At 42.3% G+C, this 19246-nt stretch overlaps 1 protein-coding gene across 1 annotated transcript in view; it reads left to right on the plus strand.

The window, feature by feature from the left end:
* Positions 1-13512, plus strand: part of SMIM13 (small integral membrane protein 13) — a 29329-nt gene extending 15817 nt beyond the window's left edge. Inside the window, exon 2 of the mRNA XM_004753711.2 lies at positions 9092-13512. Coding sequence (XP_004753768.1) covers positions 9092-9279 — 188 coding nt within the window. The 3' untranslated portion in view covers positions 9280-13512. The remainder of the gene's footprint in view (positions 1-9091) is intronic.
* The last annotated feature ends 5734 nt before the right edge of the window (positions 13513-19246 follow it).

Here is a 19246-nt window from a genome sequence, read left to right on the forward strand (position 1 = left end):
GCAGTTCTCTCCATTTATAACTATATTATGTAGCAGGCATCTTCAGGCTCTGAAATGGGTTAATTGGTGAAAGTCATTATACCCTTAAGTTCATGGGTAGTTTTGTCTGCGTGTTGGGGGGCTGAGACCATGGAGATTGGTTGATTTGAGTGTCTCCTCTGTACCAGGTACTGTTGAAGACATAGGGAACAAAGTGGAAGACATTGATAAACCATACATTTCCTTGTCTTCAGAAACTTGTGTTTGGGGGGGAATGGGAGACAGTTATTAATGCAGTGAAGGGTGGAAGTGAGTGTGGAGTGCTAAAGCAGTCACCCAAGACGACAACATTATACTGAAGAGAGTGCAGTAGAAAGGTATAGAAGTTATGTACAAATGACGTTCAAAATTCTTAATAATGGTGGTAGTAGTAGCCTTGTGTCTCTAGTGAGCCCGTGAGAGGAAGGGACTGGAACCTAGGAGACAGTGACAATGGGTAACGTTTGATAGGTGTTTCTTAACGTGCCATGCATTCTCTTCACTGTTACCCTTTGAGAGTGGGTACTATTATCTCCATTTAACGCAGGAGGAAACTGAGGCACATGGAGGTTAACTGGCTCAAGTTGCGGTTAAGTTGCTGAGTTGGGATTCTTGGCCAAGCAGTGTGGCTCCAGCCTGCATGTGAGCTGTCAGCCGTTATACTGATAATCCAGTCGACAGAGAGTAAGGATTTGGTGTAGGCTCGAGAATGGCATTGGGAATGTAGAGAAGGAAAACAGATGGCAGAGGGCTTATTGAGGTAGAATCTTAAGCACTAAGGGAGAAGAGGGGTCAGTGTGCTGAAAAGGAACTGTTTCTCACCAGAGAGATGGGGAGAGAATGTAATACCCATAACAGAAATCTGAAAATCGAAGAAGGAGCTGCAGGATATATATATACTTTGTAAAGTTGTCTTCAAGCCAGCCAAGCCAATTCCTGTCTGGGGTTCAAGAAAGGTGGGAGGTATGGAGGGAAAATGTGGTTAGCATTTGTCATAGAGGTAACATGTTGATCTGTGGGTGCGTCGTGGTCACCAAAGAGAGAAGAAAATAGAGAAGAGGTTGTAAAAGGCAACTTAAAAAATGTCCTGTGTGTTGGATCGGAGAGTTTTGGATGTGGAGGTGTTACAGTTCAGCGTGTTGATTCGGTAATGGTATCTCCAGGGGCTCATCATCCCCTGTTGCCCAGTGTGTGGTCACGAAAGGGGCGTGTGCCGTAGAGGGTATGATATGGTGGCACGAGGAGCATGGCTCTATTTTTACTTCGCCTTGTCTGTGGCCTTGGATAAATTATCCTGGAAGTGAGCCTTAGCTGCCTTCAGAGAAAAATAAAAATCAGAGGACTGAAAATGGAAAAGAGCTTTGTACAACTTGAGATTGGTATTGAGGCAGTTAGTTAACCACTTAGGTGCCGTTGTGAACGTGGGATTATGTAACTCCATTGGAATGATGCCCCAAAGACAGACATTTGTGATTATACTGTAGGTGGGCTTTTGACCCAAGAAGATCCTGGGGAGTGAAATAAAATTCTCAGTCTATTTAGTGTTTTGGGCTTTAGCCATACTTCCACCATGAAGATCTGAGAAATTAGAGAACACTTAAATTTTGTTGCTCTCTTGCCTAGCTGGCCTTCTTCAATGGCTGAGTCACTTTGAGCCTTTATTTTCTTATCTAGAAATTGGTGATAATGATTCCCGTCTCATTAATTCAGAGGGCAGTTGGGAGGATTACAGGACTGTTGAATAGAAAAGCACTTTGTAAACTGAGAGCTCTATAATTACAGCTGTCCCTTGGGTTTGGGTTGTGTCGATGGTGTTGGTTCATCTCTCAGGTTCATCTTGCTATCACTACCCTTCCACTGCCAGCACCTTTATCTTGCAGAGAAAAACAATGTACAGTGTGTTTCATGAAACTCATCCTTTGAACCAGTGCTTCGTTATTGGCACACACAACTGAATGCTCCTTCGCTTATCCCAGAATATACACCCTCTGTTGCCAGCCAGTGTTTCTGACATACGGTGCTTATCACTGTGAGACTGGGGCAAGGCACTCACTTGCCTTTTAAACTGTGGAGAACTGCAGGGCTGCTTTCATCAGTCAGTGTAAATTTCTGATTCTGTATACATATAATGGTGGACAGTTCTTCTCTCCCCACTTCTCCCACTTCCTCCTTCCCATTTCTTTCTTACTAAATCCCAGGACGGGGTACAAAACATACATCCCGTACAGGAATGTCAGGTAAGCCCTTTCTGGTGTCTTTGTATCTGGTCTCAGTGGGAGGAACTGTATGAGCTCTACTTCCCAACAGTTCCTGTCGGCTGTAGGCATGCAGGGTACAGGGGTAAGACCTTTTCAGTAAAAGGTAGCTTTTTTAGTGATTATTATTCTTTTCATCCCACTGCCCCACAAAGATACATACACATACCTGGTAGAAGTTGGTCACTCGGGGCCAGAGTCCAAATTGAGCTGGTGTAGTTACATGGGAAGTCAGAGTTGTACTCCTCAAAGCTTTCTAGCAGACTATGTTGAGTAGCCAGTTGGAGTGATTTTGTTGTAAATGGCTGTCAAATGGTAATCACATATCTTTAGGGTCATTCCATTGGATAATAAATACTTTTGAACTGGCCTTACATTTACTTGTGTTCTTTTCCCTAAAAGAGAGACTGTGACTGCCAGCCTCCTCTGGTCTCACCTCACCCGCACCGGAAGTAGTTCTTAGTTCAGGAGGTTGAGGACCTCTTGCAGCGTGGACATTCAGTAAAGGTTACACTGTGTTGTGGTTTTGAAGGAATCAAGGCAAGAAGATGGAAGAGTTTATCCAAAAGAAGAATTGCCTGCCTAGCTCAGGGATGTTTTGTTTTCGAGTGACTCATTCGTGGGGACCATCCTCCAGGACTGTTGCTAAAAAAAAAAAAGTAGAGGAGACTGCTTTCCTGGATTCTTTCTGTAGACTCTCCTGTCCACTCCCCTACAGTCTCTAAGATCGCATTCCAGCTCTCTGGCATAAGCCCCGCAGCCATGCTCGTGATCCCTAATACAGGTGATGTACCCTGACGCTGGGCCTGGGTCTGACACTAGACCCAAGTTGGGATGGAAGTCCTGGTTTTTGGGTTTTTTTTTTGTTTGTTTGTTTGTTTGTTTTTTTTGAGGTTATGAACTGAAAAGTCTTTCGTAGAACAGGGAAGAAGCAGCTATGTACAGGGGAAGCAGGAGAAGAAAGTGAAGCAAATGTGTAGAGAGAAACAGATACTGCTGTGAGAATGACATTGGTGCACAACAGCCTTCTCCTAGTTGTAGCAACCTGTAGTTGTTCCCCATGTAGTCTGTAAAGCTGACTCTCCTGTAAGCAAACAATAAATTCCCTCGCTTTGGTGAAGATAAGTCAAGGTTTCTGTTACAAACCGTGTATATGACTTTCTACTTTGTTTTTATCTTAAGACCAGTATAACTTAACTATAGATGAATAGAGCAGCTACCAGAAGTATGTGAGTGGACAGTTTCGTTAAACTGAATGACAATTTGACCATTCAATGATAAGTGCAAAGCATTTCCTTTCAGTACTTGTCCCAGAGTTAAAAAAAAAAATGTATTATCATTGTAGTAACTGTCTTACTAGCAGCTTTATCTGGCGCTGTTGTGGTTTCCTTGGGTATATACCCATTGGGTTAATAATGGTTCTTTTTCTAAAATAAATGAGCATATGTGTAACTTTTTTTTTTTTAATCAAACTGCCTGGAGTGTTTAGAATCATCCTTTGTTCAGACTAATAATGCTCTTTGTAGAAGCATGAGATCTTACTAATGTGGGTACTGTGATATGGGAACTCCCTTTTCCCACTTCCTTCTGCCATCTGTCTTGGAAAAATTACAGCTCTGTTAGAACTTAAGTCATTTTACGTGGAGAGCAACTTGTTGACCTTCCCTCAGTTTAGTAAATACCACCGCAGTTCTTATCTACACTGCAGTTTGTCTTTTAGCTTTGCATCCCGCCCTGTCATTATAATAAGTCCATAACAAACAAGCCCGGTGAATATTTGTTCTTTTTGGCTGCCCAGCAGATGAACTCTGTATCTCAGTCAGGGGAATTCTCTGCTTCAGATGTTTTGTGGGAAGCAGTGGGACAGCGCACATGCTCCCCTTCCACTCCCAACCCTGGCATATGCTAATACCTGATAGATCAGAATGCAGCGCAGGGCGGGGTGGTGCTGGGGTGGGGGGGTGGGTGTGGGGGGTGGGGAGGGTGCAGAGATTAGCATGCCTTTAAAGTTTTCTTATCCCAGGTTGGGGGAAACAAATGAGAGGTGCGAAAAGGAATGGAAAAGGAGTGGTTTAGCGAGTGGTTTAGCACTGTGTGGAGGGTGGGGGGAGGCAGTGTGAGTGTGGAGGTAGTAGTAGCCTGACCTGACTTAACTGCTCTGAACTCAAGCAGCGCATTGGCAACCACATTCCGAATTTGATTTGAGATTGAATCCCTTGCATAGGTTGTTGGCAGTGATTTAAAAAAAATTTTTTTTTGTTTGTTTGTTTCATTAACCTTGAGAAAGAGAGTTTGTGATCTAGCTGAATGCTGTTGTACCATCCCAAACAGACTGCAACAGGTGTCCTTAATGAGTTCCTTACTGTGTAGATTTCAGTGCTAGGAGACTTCGCTTTCTCTTAACCATCAGCACAGGGGCACACTAGTAATTTATGATGGGACTCCAGTCATGCCAGCCCTTCTCTATAGTCTCTAGTCAAAAGAGTACTTCCCTACTTTTTTTTTTTTTTTTTGAGATTTTAATTATTTATTTGACAGACAGAGATCACAAGCAGGCAGAGAGGCAGGCACAGAGAGAGAGGAAGGGAATCAGGCTCCCCATTACGCAAAGAGCCCGATGCTGTAATGTGGGTCTCAAACCCAGGACCCTGGGATCAGGACCTGAGCCAAAGGCAGAGGCATTAACCCACTGAGCCACCCAGGTGCCCCTCCCTACTTTTCTTTATGGTCATTTCACACCTTGTAGCCACAGTTGGAGTGTTTGTTCTTTATGAGGTCAAGACTGTGGTCTTTGAGAGTCAAAACTCACCTGAGTTAAGGGTTTTCATTCCTGTTTGTTGAAATCAGCTGCCTTTAATAATTTAGGCCAATTAATGGCATAGCCATATTCAAAACAATGTAAGTATTCATGACTGACTTATTAGTTTCTGACTTGTTTTTCCTGATTCTTTTATTAATCAGTCATATTTGTCTATTGTGGAAAAATCTTGTAAGTATAGGGAAGTATTTAAAAACAAACAAACAAAAAACCCGTGCAGGGCTTTTTATTTGAGGGGGGACACAAGCGGGCAGGGGGGCCAAGGGAGAGGGAGAAGTGGGCTCCCCGCAGAGCAGGGAGCCTGATGCTCCCTCGGGTTTGATCTGAGGACTCTGGGATCAGGACCTGAGCTGCAGGCAGACGCTTAACCAACTGAGCCACCCAGGCATGTGTGTGTGTGTGTGTGTGTGTGTGTGTGTGTGGTGTCCCCCCCCCCCATGCAGGGTTTTTTAATTAATCTGCAGATTCAGTTGTAATCCCTATCAATTCTCATTTCCTTTTTTGCAGAGATCCACAGTATAATTCTAAAATTTATATGAAAATGCAAGGGACTCAGAACAGCCAAAACAGTCTTGAAAAAAAACAAAGATGGTAGACTTCAACTCTCAATTTTAAAACTTTTTTTTAAAAGATTTTATTTATTTATTTGAGAGTACAAGTAGGGTAAAGGACAGAGGGAGAGCAGACTCCCCACTGAACAGGGAGACCATGTGGGACTCCATCCCGTGACTTCAGGATCATGACCTGCGCCAAAGGTAGATGCTTAACTGACTGAGCCACCCAGGTGCCCATGTCATTTGATTTTTGACAAAGGTGTCAAGACAGTTTATTGGAGAGAAGAGCAGTCTTTCAACAAAAGGTTTGGGAACAATTTGATATCCACATGCAGAAGAATGAATTTGAATCTTCTCTTGCTAAAATTAGCTAAAATAGACCTAAATATAAGAGCTAAAAGTAAAACTGTTAGAAGAATACATAGGTGTAAATCTTTGTGACCTTGGATTAGTCAGTGGGTCCCCTAGATATGACATGAAAAGTAGAAACAGCCAAAGAAAAAATTGATTAGATGGGTTTTATGAAAGAAAAAGATATATTAGGCTTCATCATATTTAAAAACATTTATACTTCAAATAATCTTGTCAAGACAGTGAAAAAACAACCCAGAGTGGAAGGAAATATTTGGAAATCATATCTCTAATAAAGGTCTAGTATCAAAAATATATAAAGAGCTCAGGTCACCGGGGTGGCTTGGTGGGTTAAGCCTCTGCCTTCGGCTCAGGTCGTAGTCTCAGGGTCCTGGAATCGAGCCCTGCATCAGGCTCTTGCTCGGAGGGGAGCCTGCTCCCCCCACCCCCTGCCCCTGCCTGCTTCTCAGCCTACTTGTGATCTCTGTCAAATAAATAGATAAAATCTTAAAAAAAAAAAAAATATATATATATATATATATAAAGAGCTCCTACAACTCAATAATAAAAAGACAACCTGCTATAAAAAATGGGCAAAGCAATGGAATAATTTTTTTTTAAGATTTTATTTATTTATTTGACAGATCACAAGTAGGCAGAGAGGCAGGCAGAAAGAGAGGGGGAAGCAGGCTCCCCGCTGGGCAGAGAGCCTGATTCAGGGCTCATCCCAGGACCCTGAGATCATGACCTGAGCCGAGGCAGAGGCTCAACCCACTGAGCCACCCAGGCGCCCCTGGGATAGATAATTCTCCGAAGAGGATATATAAGTAGACAATCAACATGTGAAAAGATGCTCACCATCTTTAGTCACGAGGGAAATGCAAATAAAAGCCACAGTGCTACACCCACTCAGATGACTGTCACCCAAAAGGTGGACAATGGAGAGAGTTGGTGAGGATGAGGGAAACTGGAGCCTCGTGCAGCTCCAGACGTGGGGATGTGGAGTGGTACAGCTGCTTTGGAAAACAGTTTAGCAATTTCTCAAGTGGTTAAGCGTCAAGTTACCACGTGATCCAGCAGTAGTCCTCCTAGGGATATACCCAAGAGAAATGAAAATCTGTCTCTTCAAAAACTTGTACACAAATGGTCATTGCAGCCAAACAGCAGAATCTGTTTTCTTTTATACCAGCCCCAAAGGAGAAGCTACCCCAATGGCCCTTCACTGCTGAATGGTTAAACCACATGTGATGTGTCTGTACAATGGGATATTTTTCCGTGATAAAAAGGAATGAAGTGATACCTGTGACATGGATGATGAACCTTGAAAGTATAGGTCAAGTGGATGGAGCCAGACCTAGAAGATGACATGTTGTGATGGGAAATGCTCGGAATAGACAAATCCGTAGAGACAGTTCCATTACTGGTTGCCAGGGGTGGGGGAGGAGGAAATAGGGAGTGACCGCTGATGGATGTGGGGTTTCTTTTGGGGTTGGTGAAAATGTTCTGGGCTTTGATCGTGATGATGCTTGTACAGCCTTGTGAATATACTCAAAACCACTGAATTGTAACCTTTGAAAGCAAATTTTCTGCTATGTGACTTGGATCTCAATTAAAAGAAAAGATAATTAACAAAATAGAAGCCATGTCCGATCCCACTGCCCAGGGACCCGCACAGCTTACTATTGCTTACTCAGTGCCAGACAGCGCGGCCCTGTAGGCCTCCTCTCATTTAATTCCCACTGTAGCTTTGTGATCTTCTTTCAGAACTGGGGCTCCTGATGCCTCCGGAGTTCTTTCTGCTAATTCGCTGTGCCCACTTTTACGAAGAGCTGTGGGTGAAAAAGAGAGCATGCTGACTTGGAATATTAGGAAAATACTACTTGAAGTGAAGTGCATTACTCACATGGTTGACGAAAGTTCACTTATGGTGTGGTTCAGTTAGCATTCAGCGCTCAAGCTTCAGGGAAAGCAAGCCCTTGAGAAATCGCATTAAGCCCCTTAAGTTTTAGTCTTTTAATACCAAGGAGCTTGTGTTGTTCTTTTTTCTTTTTTTCTCTTCAGAGACTGCAAGAAAGAAACAAGTAGAATTAGAACATCCTTAAGTGGTCGTTCAGGGTGACCTGGTATAATACAGGGGTAGAAAAGCTGCTTGGATTTTGTCTTCGGAAAATGCTGCTCCTCAGAACATGCTATGGTCCATTGCTTTTCTATTAAACTAGAGAGTTGAAAGTAGAAGGCAACACCAGCGTGGAAAACTTTGTCACAGTGGTTACTTTTGTTTGCTTTAATAATTAAGGCGCTTAACATTTCAGAGCAACTAGTCATGGCTTCAGAGGTTTTATCCTGTCTACTCATTTTATTGATTGATCCTTACTCATGTGAGTCTGAAATGTAGTGAACTTCAGACTCCTTGCAAAAACAAACAAAACATGGTCAGTAATTTTTATTTTTAAGGAGAGTTCAGACTTTTTAATGACTCTGACTTGAAAATATACTGTATTTTAAAAAATCTTGTATTTCAGGTAGTGGTGCTCTGGCTTTATTCTTTCATCATGTAATTAAAGAACATGTATTAATTTCCTTGAAAAATGTATTATTTCTAGAAACTTATGAATAGCTTGATTCTGACAGAATTTCTCAGAGAAGTGCCTTGACCCCTGCCACATAATGGTTTCACATTGTGGTCAGATCAGACTTTCTTTTAGTAAGTAAAACATAACTGTCCCAGGGAAATGCAAAGTATCTTCTTTTTTCCCCCAATAAAGTGCTCTCAGAGATTTGATTTTAATATAATAAACACTTGGACCTAGATATCATAATGTCATCATAATTTTAATGTAGATGGAGCACGCTTGGGTTCTAAATTCCTTGAAGGCAGAAACTTTTTGCCATTCTTGTGTAATGTCAGAGTTTATTCTTGTGCCTTGTCCATGGTTTAAAAAAAAAAGTAAAAAATATATTTACAATCACATACTTGTTGATACTATCTATACTGTTTTATAATATATCCCTGACACATACACAATTAACTGGCATGTCCTCCATTGATAATATTGTGTGTAATAATTTTTCTTAATGTTTCTGTCTCTTTTTAGGTTGGTATTTCGTATGGCATCTTTTTTTATCAAAATTCAAGTTTCTGCGGGAACTGGTGGGAGATACAGGATCTCAGGAGGGAGATCATGAGCCGTCGGGCTCTGAGACGGAAGAAGACACTTCGTCATCTTCTCACAGGATCAGATCTGCTCGGCAAAGAAGGGCACCTGCTGATGAAGGCCACTGACCCTCGCTCTAGTCCTGTACCAGTGAAGGATGAAAGGCAGTGGGGAGCCTCTGTCTTTAATGACCGGGCTATACAGTTTGGTAAAAGATGGAAGAACATTTTTACTTGGATTTTAAGTCCAATTAAAAGAAAAAAAGATTTCTAATGTTAAGCCATATGAAAATAAAGGGAATTAAAACCAAATCAGACCATTGCAGATTTCATCTTAAAGGTAATCTTTTGCTTTACTAGCTTTTCACCTGCATACTTACTCTCTGGCTCCCAGTTTATTACCTTCCACTGGTGTGTCTCTGGTAAACATTACATGCTTGAAAAACCGTATTTTATCAATTCTGTAATGTATGTTGTGTTTTTGTTTTTGTTTTCACATTTTACCTTGTCCGAAATTGGGATGTATCTCGTAATTACTGTGAACCAGGAGAGGGTCATGATGTGATTATCCCAGCCTGTGTGTGTGTGAACTTGCTAACAGCTTGTCCCAGCATCGTCACGGTATTGTTCGTACCAAATGTGTCAGGTTTAATTGGCATTTAAAGATGTCTTCAAAAAGATTGCACTATGATTCAGCATTGAAACGAAAAGTGATTGTGTACGCAGAAAAGCATGGAAACAGAGCCGCGGGGCGTACGTTCGGGACTAGTGAAGCAAACGTCCGGCGCTGGAGGAATGACCGCCACTCCATATTTTCTTGTAAAGCGACAACAAAATGCTTTACGGGACCCAAGAAAGGAAGATACCCACAAGTAGATGAAGCCGTACTGTGTTTTGTCAGTGAGATGCGTGCACAAGGATTGCCTGTCACGTGCCAAGCAATGCGATTGAGGGCAGGAGAAATGGCCAGAACCCTGGGGGTCGACGAAACAAAGTTCAAAGCGACAAGAGGCTGGTGCGATCGGTTCCTGCGCTGAGCAGGGTTATCTTTAAGGCATCAAACATCGTTTTGCTCCAGACTTTCTGCTGACAGGAAACAGAAGACGGGGGTGGGGCACTCTTTCAAGAAACGCGGCATCCCCAGTGCGCTCAGTGACACCAAGAGTGCTGTTCTGTAGAAGAATGTGGACGTTGATGGCTGTGGTCTGAGCAGTGATTCAGAAGAGTTGGACTCAGAATATGAGGTTACAGTTATAACCTAACCATACTTCACACCCTCTTTATGCACAAGATTCATGTGTTAAAAATCTGCTTAAAACCATTTCAATAAATATAAACATTCTACACACTATGAGAGCATTGTGTCAGTTTCATTGCCTGTTACTTCTTAGTGATACATATGGTGCATCTTGCAGTTGATTGTATCTTAAATAAAAAATAGTTTGTAAATTTATTTTTCCTTGTGAGGTAGCAGTTATTTATTGGGGCACTTAATCCTGCCTCTTACAATGCTGTTAAAATAGTTATCCTCTATGAGATAGTTGGTTTTGTTTTTTTTTTGTTTGTTTGTTTGTTTTTTTTTTTTGCAACATATTCAAGATTTTATAGCAGTGACTTAGCCTAAGAATGGTCTTCTACTTCAGGAAAGCAGGATTCAATTCTCCCTTTATATGGGAGGGCTTCACACTCAAGGCATGTGTTGTGGAGAAGGTCCTTCTTCACAGACAATTCAGTGACGAGACCTCAGAGGTCCTGGGTACCAAGGGAAACAGAATGGGTGCAAATGCCCACTTCACTGGAAAAGAACTTGCCAGGTGTCCGTGTTTGTCTTCACTAAAACTTGGACTGAAGGTTCACCAGGGAAGAGAGAGATGGATTCAACAACCCTTCCTGTTCAGTGTTACCACCCTGCTCAAGAGTGGATTGCAAAGCCAATTTCTTTTATGAATCCAAGTTCCTTTTTGTGTGTGTGTTTACCCTTTTTTCCCTTAAGAACTAGCCATCACAGGGCATTACCTCTATGTTATGATGGTGTATGATACCTCATACTCCATGCTGATGGTTTTGCCAACAGACCACTTGCACTCCTGAGGTATGCCTCTGCCGTCACTAGTCCTTTGGTCTTACACTGAAAGGGAATTTATAGAGCATGCACTTAATTTTAAACATTTGCTAGGGAAAGATCCCCAGCTGCCCAGAGTTGGGCATAATCTTTCTGTCATGTCCTTACTGGATGCATTTTTCTCTTATTCTGTGACTATAGAGATTAATAGAACAGTGACCTAAGTTTCAGGCATGCATTTTAGTGCTTCATACCACCTGGATATCAAATTTAAAATGGTCCTCATGAATGCCTAAAATCTTCTTGGTATAGGAGGCTATTTAATGAGATCTTTCATAGTCTAAAACTTGGAGCTGTGGATTCTGCTTTATAGGGGATACCTTGGATTTAGGTGATAATAGTGGTTGAAAAACCTTAAATAACAAGTGAGCTTCTATACTATTTCAGTATTAAGGAATGATGGTTTCTCTAACCCCACATAACCTTCAAGGGTCATCATAATACTACAGACGAATCCACGGCGGGGGGAGGTGTATGTGTTGGTATTATTTATTAACATTTATGTTTCAAGGATATCTTTTTTAGTAGAATTTAAGGAAGGAAATATCCTGTTTAACTTGTTTGGAAAATATATCCAAAAGCATGTTAATCTCTTAACACCCCACCATGTTTTAATTTCTCCTCAGAGAGTCAAAAGAAAACACTGGTGCCAATATGAAAATTCTATAAACGAACTTCTTCTAAAACATGTAGTGTTCTCTTGGACTCCCTGCCCCCCCCCCCAGTAACACTCAACATAGTACATATTCCTATGGCCACTGAGAAAGGCAAGAGGAATAGTAACACAATTATCTGTGTGGTACAGTGTTTTGTTCCTTTTCCTAGTTCAGTGCTTTTGTAACTGCTCTCAGCCAGGACTTTCCAAGTACCTTCGCAGTTTCTCAGTGAGAGACAGACTGGCCTAGGGTTAATTTTGCAGTTTGGCAGGCGAGAATTCTACCACTGAACCACCCATGCAATTTTGCAGTTTGGAAAGATGCTGAGCATTAAGAGCACATACAAGTACCCGTCTTGTCAGAATGCTCACAAACGGTGATAGCCATTATCTGTGCCATCTTTTGAGGATAAATTCTAAAATCCAGGACTTTCAGCAGTGTTGTTTCATGTTCTTAACCAATTTCCCGCATCTCTGTCTCTGAAACTTTTGTAAAAATTGCCTGTATTAAACATACTGGTTTGCATCGCTCTGATTTAAACGCCAAAAAACCCCACTAAATATTAATGTGGCACTGTTCAGTGAGGTTTTTAATATATAGGTTAAGCTAAAAATAGAATTCATCCCATGGATTTTGTAATGTTGTTTTCATGGTGGAAACATTAAATAAGTTGTTTTGGTGAATAGCTAATTCACATATGTGCTGACCTATTTCTTTAGATGATACTAGGTTTAAAACCACTTCTAACTGTTACTTTGCGGAAAGGAGGGAATATATTTGCGGAGAGGTGGGTGAACGATATTCATGGTTTCACAAAAAGTTATTTTAAAACAAAATGTGTCAAAAGATTTGAAAGTAGTACATTTTTATTGTTAGGAGCAACCTATTTTGACATTATTTTAAGGCAACAGTGCAGTATTTTTTAAAGTCTGTCTTTCTTACGAGGTATGTTTTAATGTAACATGTAGCCTGTGTAACTTTAGATTTTTGACCAGTAAACTTCAAGTGCTTTTATATTTAAAGTCGACTTTAAAAAGGTAAGGTTATAGACTTTCAAGCAACTAATGGAATAGTATTTTGTTATGGAGTCTAGAATTAAAGCGACATGTACGGGTGGCTTTTAAAGTATCCGCTATAGCTTTTAAAGCATAAAGAATGCCATTTTATCTTACTAAGTTACATTTTCCATTTGTTAATGTGTGCTGCCTATCTTATGACTGGTGTTTGATGTTACACTCCAAGTTATTATGACCGTGTTTGATGTTACACTCCCAAGTTAATTCTGCACTTAACCATTCACCAAATACTGCTGCTGTGGTTTCTTACTGGAAACATTCTGTGCTGTGCTATGATGCATTGTCATTCAGCTGCTTGACAAATAGGTTTATAAGGAATTAGAATTGTGTGCGTTAATAGTAGCTTTATATAAAAAAATGTAAATTCAGAGTTAAGCAATGTGTGTAAATGATCATTCACTGTTTTTGTTTTGGAACTGGTCAGAACTATACCTAAGCTTCTGTGGTTTGTTTGATGTTTTTAACTTTCACTTTAAACTGCCCAGAATAAATTAAAATGAAAACAGAAGTTTGGTATGTGTCATTGATGACCTATAGTAAGTATGTAAAGGTACCTGGGGCGTGAGGGGAGTTGAAGAGCAGTCATTTTTACCAGTGGTGCATCCTTCACCACTTTTCAAACTCTAAGGATCTATAAGAATTAAGACAGCAATAGTATTCCTGGTGCCGTGAAAATAATTGACTTGGAACCCAAAGGACATACAGCATTGGAGCGAAATTGGTTTATGTGTGGCCTTTGGTTTTCTTTTCATACTTTAGCCAACACCCTCGAGATTGTTTTGATACTCTGTTGACCTTAGTCTCACATTTTTCTTAGTATTAACTATCCGGAAGACTAAGTGACAACAATGACCAAAGGCAAGCGAAAAGATAGAGGAATGCTTTGAAAACCAATTTGAGGTGGGAAATCATTAATTGCAGTGGCTAGGAGCCAAGTTTTTCATTTTTGTCTAGCAGTGCTTAACTGCCAAGAATATAGAGTAGGGAAGTATGGATCTTGCCGGGGTCAGGCACTGGAAGGTAGAGACCTAGGCTGTCAAAGATTGCTGAAGAGCAATCTAACGGGCAAGGCCAGTAGAGATTGCTGGAGATTGGCTGTGGAAGCTGGACTGTAAGAGAAGTCTGATCAGTAAGACACTGATAGATCGGGTGAATAGAAGAGGTAGAGATTGGAGATAAAATGAATGTGACATTTGTGTGTCATGGATAAAAGGAAGTTTGGGGTAGAGGTTAGACTTCTAGAGGTGAAACAGTTTTCTGAGCAGAGTCATTAAAAATATATAGTCCTAGAAAAGGAATCTGAACTCATTCTAGTTTGTATGTGGACTATCAGTATGATCACTAATGCGTGATGGCTAGAGTTGGGGTGGAGAAGAGGACCAGGCACTGGGGATCAGTTCAGACACTTGGAAGACTGATCGTGAGGTCTGGGATGTTAGATGGTCCTTAAAAGGAGGAAAGGAGTTCCTGAAAAGGAAAGAAGAATGATTTTGGATGGCCGTGAGAATGCTTTCTCTTCATTCTGGCCCCCCCTGGGAGGCCTACAGGCCAGTATGTGATGGTTATGTGCAAGTGAGTACTTCAGTTACAAAAATGATGCTGCTCGTGGAGAATGTTGGGACGGGGAGGAGCGTGGAGGGAAGGAAAGCAGAAGCTTCTCTAGAAGTCTTGGAGGAGTCAGAGTTTTCCAGGTGGAGGATGAGAAGAGGATTCCAGGCAGAAGTAAAGCATGTGTGAAGTCAGAGTTATGTGAAGATGCTTTGTTTGGAGAACGGTAGATGGTTGTTTCTGGAATAGAGAGTAGTTCTAGGGCACAGTGGTTTGAAACCGGAGAAGTAGGAAAGATCTAAGTCACAAGAGACCTCGTAGGCAGTGGCAAGGGCTTCGAAGAGCGTGCATTGTGTTGGAAAACCTTGAAATATGTTGAGTTGAGCAAGAGCGTGGATTCACTTGTTTAACGTGTATTGAGTGACAACTCTTGCAGGCGCCCAGACTGAGTACATATGACCCTGAAGCTCATGCTCACTGGATCAGGGAGGGTTGCTTCAGAGGCACAGTGGAGATGGATATACCTTAACTTTTTAGTCTAAGAAAATAGAATGTTATTGGGAAAGAGTGACAACCATGGGAAATGGGACAATATGAAGAATCAGCAGGACCTGAGATTGGGTTGTGAGGCCAAGTGAAGGACAAGGGATAAGTAAAGGATGATTTCAACCTTTGGGTTTAGTTTGAGAATTGGTAACATTAGGGGATGCATGTGGAAGAAGCAGTCTGTGGTCGGCACAGGGAGGAAGATGGGGGACAAGAGTCCAGTTACGGGCATATGTATTTGAGTTGGATATGCTTAGGGGCCATGGGGTGGACAGAAACACTAACCAGTTGTAAAAATGGTCAGACAGGATAGGGTTGAAAATACAGTCCGATCACCAGTATGTGAATGCATTGAAGCTGAAGGCAAAAAGCAGGATCTACAGGGGGAGGAGGATCGAGTGAGAGGAGACCCAAGAGATGGCCCCTAACGAGTAGAGTACTAATATTGAAGGGGCTGGTGAAAGAAAGACCATTAGGATGGTGAGAAGGACTGGGGAGAAAATCAGGAACCTACCTGGAGGACAGTAATGTGCTGGAAGCAAACTGAAGAGTGAGTGTTCCACTGCTACATAGACAACGATCCTGCTCACGTCTGCCCACGGAGGAACTGTAGCAACAGGAGACTTGCAATAGTCCAGGCAGAAGACGATGTGAGTCTGTGGTGGTAGCGGGGACATGGAAGAAATACCATGGGAATTGAGGTGACAGGGCTTGGTGGGTGAATAGACAATGGGAGGTCAAGGATAAGGATGAACCCGTGGTGGGTGGTTGGTGGAGGACGTGGGTGGAACATAGTCTGGGGACAAGTCCAGGTACGGGTAAGACCAGTGGAAATGGTCCATCTGAAGAAACATAGGATGAAGTCAGGAGAACTGAATTCCTACCCACATGCTGTTATCTTCATAGGCTGGTTACTTAACCTGTTTCCCGACCTACCAAATAGGAATGATAACATCTAGGATTATTTTAAGGAGTAGGTTAAAAAAACAAAAAACAACCTAGATAAGCATATTCCTTAGAGTAGGCAATCCATAATAGCCTTCTCTTCTCTTCTTACTCACCTTTGTAAACAGAGAAGCCTTCTTAAAGCCAGCTTGGTTTAGGAGTTGGTCAGTCCATTGAAAAAGTCCATTGAAATGGGGAGTCAAGAAAACATACCTTCATCCTACACTATCTGAGTTAACACCAAGGCTGTTTTCTCACTGAACAGAGATCCATTAGAGTTTCAATCTTGGTTTCTTTGTAAACGTTTAGTCTTACAATCCTGCAATTTCTGGTTTCGTTCTCTTCAAATTGGAATAAGAACAGAAACTTGCAAAGATTTTTACTATGTTTTCCCATTTTTTACAGTTGCCTCACTTGTCTCTAGATGGATAGGATTTTAGCATCTTGTCTTTATCAACTTTTCACAAAACATTCAACTAAGTTTACATAGAACTAACAACATTTTTTACACTCATATTGCATTGTAGTATTTAATTACAGAATTATAATATTGGAGACTACTGAAATAAGCAGGTTTGGGAACCATTTTGATCAAACAAGTCATTTGGTGAGAACAGAAGTCCAGGAGCCTGGCGCTCTTCTAGAGTCTTCATATCTGTATCTATTCCCACCCTTTCCTTCCTGCCTGGTCCCTTAAGAGGACAAACCCTTAGAGGACTGCCTACCTGGAATAATCCCTCTTGTGCTTTGGATCCTATTCTCTTGCCTTTGCAGCAAATTGACATTGTTAAGTTAGTTGGCCCTTGAACAATGTGTCAGGAAGTCAAAGATCTGCTTAGACCTTTGGACTCCCCCAAAACTTAATAGCCTACTGTTGACAGAAAGCCTTATCAGTAGCATGAACCGTTGATGAACATATTTCATTAATATGTTTCATGATATATACTGTGTTCTTATAATAAGCTAGAGAAAAGAAAAGCTAATCATAAGGAAGAGATAGTACATTTACAGTACGGTGCTGTTTGTATTGACAAAAATCCTTGTGGACGGGAACAGCCCATGTAGTACAGACCCGAGATGTACAAAGGGCAAACTGTATTTCTCCTCCGTATCCAGGCTCTCCCACCTCTAAAAGTGGGCATTAAGCATATTGTATCTTGGAAGGAGGAAAGCACATTCTCCTCCCCCAGCAGCCAGCCTTCTCTGGGTAGTTGCCTCTGGGATGCCCAAGATGCAAGATCTGAAGGACATTTTCCAGCCCTCAACTTGGCCTGACCTCCCAATAGCACCTGCTGTCCTTGCTCATTCCTTGAAACATTCTTTGGGCTTTCGGGATGCAGGTTTCAGTACTGCCTGTCTGGCCCTGCCCCCTTCATCTCATTTGCAAGCTTATCCTGCAGTTTAATGGCCTCTGGCCACCCCCTCCCCCAAGTAGTAGCCCCCTTCTCCTAACCCTGTGCTGTCCCCTCAGGCAGTCCTACTTGTCATTTCAGTTACCAGCTCTTCCACCAGTGGGACCACATTATCTCTTGAGCCAGCTGCCTCTTCAGTAGCTCCTCTGCGTGTCTTACAACTGGTCCAGCTCCGCACCTGCAAGGTCAAATCCGCGGCTGCTTCTGAGCCTGCTGCTCTTCCAGCGTCCCTGTAGAGTCGCTGAAGTCGACCCTAGGTACCCTTGATGCCCCATATTTTAGCACTTCAGTTTTGGTTTTACTTCTGAAATAGTCCTGAAACCACCTGTTTTTCTCATTTTCTTATTACCACCAGTAGGCACTGTATTGTGTACTGGTCACAAGGAGGGGTGTTTCTGCAGTTAGACTTCTCTAAGCCTCATTTTGCATCTGTAAAATGGGTGTAGTATTAATACTCCTCTCATAGGGTTTTTGTAAGGATTAAATGAGTGAATACACTCAGTGTTTAGGAACAGTACCCAGTGGGGGGCGCTGTCCTTTAAGTGTCCTACTCTCCATCTTGGCTTGGGTCTTGATCTCATGGTTGGGAGTTCAAGCCCCGTGTCGCACTCCATGCTGAGGCGTGGAGCCTCCTTTAAAAAAAAGAAAAAGAAACAGGGCCCAGTGTATGCTGAGTAATCCCTACTGTTGTAATACAAGGATCACTGCCGTAGTGGTCTTCTTAAATCCATGACAACCCTCTCAATTCTTTCCTCCCTGTATTCACCAGAATGATCTTTCTGGAACTCAAATGTGACCCTGTAGTCTCCTCACTTGTGACATGTGAATGACTTCCCATTGCTCCTAAAAAAGGGGTGAAAAGCCCTTCACACGCCCAGTGACCTGCTCCAAGGTGTCATTGACCTGCCTCATCTCACACCACGGGCCCTCACTCTCCACAGTGCTGTGGGCTGCCCCTCAGGGACACAGCACCCCTGCCCCTTCCTGCTGTCCCTGGACCCTTGCTCTGGCTCTTTGTCCTGACTTGAGCACCCGCCTCGCCTCCCCTTGTCCCCTGGTCGTCCCCCAGGCGTCTCCTCTCAAGTGGCTTTCTCAGGGAACCTCCTCTGAACACCAGCCTCCTCCTCTTTCCAGGCTGCTCATGTGTGACCTGGCCGTCTTCCTCCCCTTCAGTGGCCCCACCAAGAATGAAACGTTCGCGGGTGGATGTGTGTGATTAAACACCATCATCCACACTGTGTTGAATTAGTCAGTATTCCAATATAAGGCAGAGCCTCTATGGAAATTGCATTCTAACCGGCACTCTAGTCAATCATTTAGTTGGAATCTCAGTCTAAAATCAGAGGCCTATTTCCTGCCTTGGGCACATCTTCTGAAAACAGTTACTGGTATCTTTAAAAAACAAGGAAAGAAAGAAAGACAGACAGAAAGAGAGGGGAAGGAAGGAAGGAAGGAAGGAAGGAAGGAAGGAAGGAAGGAAGGAATGTATGTATGTATGTTCATGAGATACTTATTTTGCAAGCCCCTAATTCTGTGTATTCTGGCTGGGTTACCCCTCTGTCCTTTATGAAAAGGTCCAAAGATCCCGCTGGAAGAGCAGCTTTTAACCACAAGATGGCGACAGATTTCCAGCATTAGGGGAATGTTCTTTTGTATTCCTGTCAAGGGTGTGGGTGCCGTTAGACCGGGCCTTGATGGGTCTGGTAGTTACAAGGCCTCCTGCTTTGGATCACATGTATTTTACTTAATCGTCATTTCTTAAAGCAGCGAGGGTGAGCATATAAATCGATC

This window comes from Mustela putorius, unplaced genomic scaffold, assembly GCF_011764305.1.
Source record: "Mustela putorius furo isolate JIRA1106 unplaced genomic scaffold, ASM1176430v1.1 tig00003870_pilon_pilon_pilon, whole genome shotgun sequence".
In the NCBI taxonomy this organism is placed as follows: domain Eukaryota; kingdom Metazoa; phylum Chordata; class Mammalia; order Carnivora; family Mustelidae; genus Mustela; species Mustela putorius.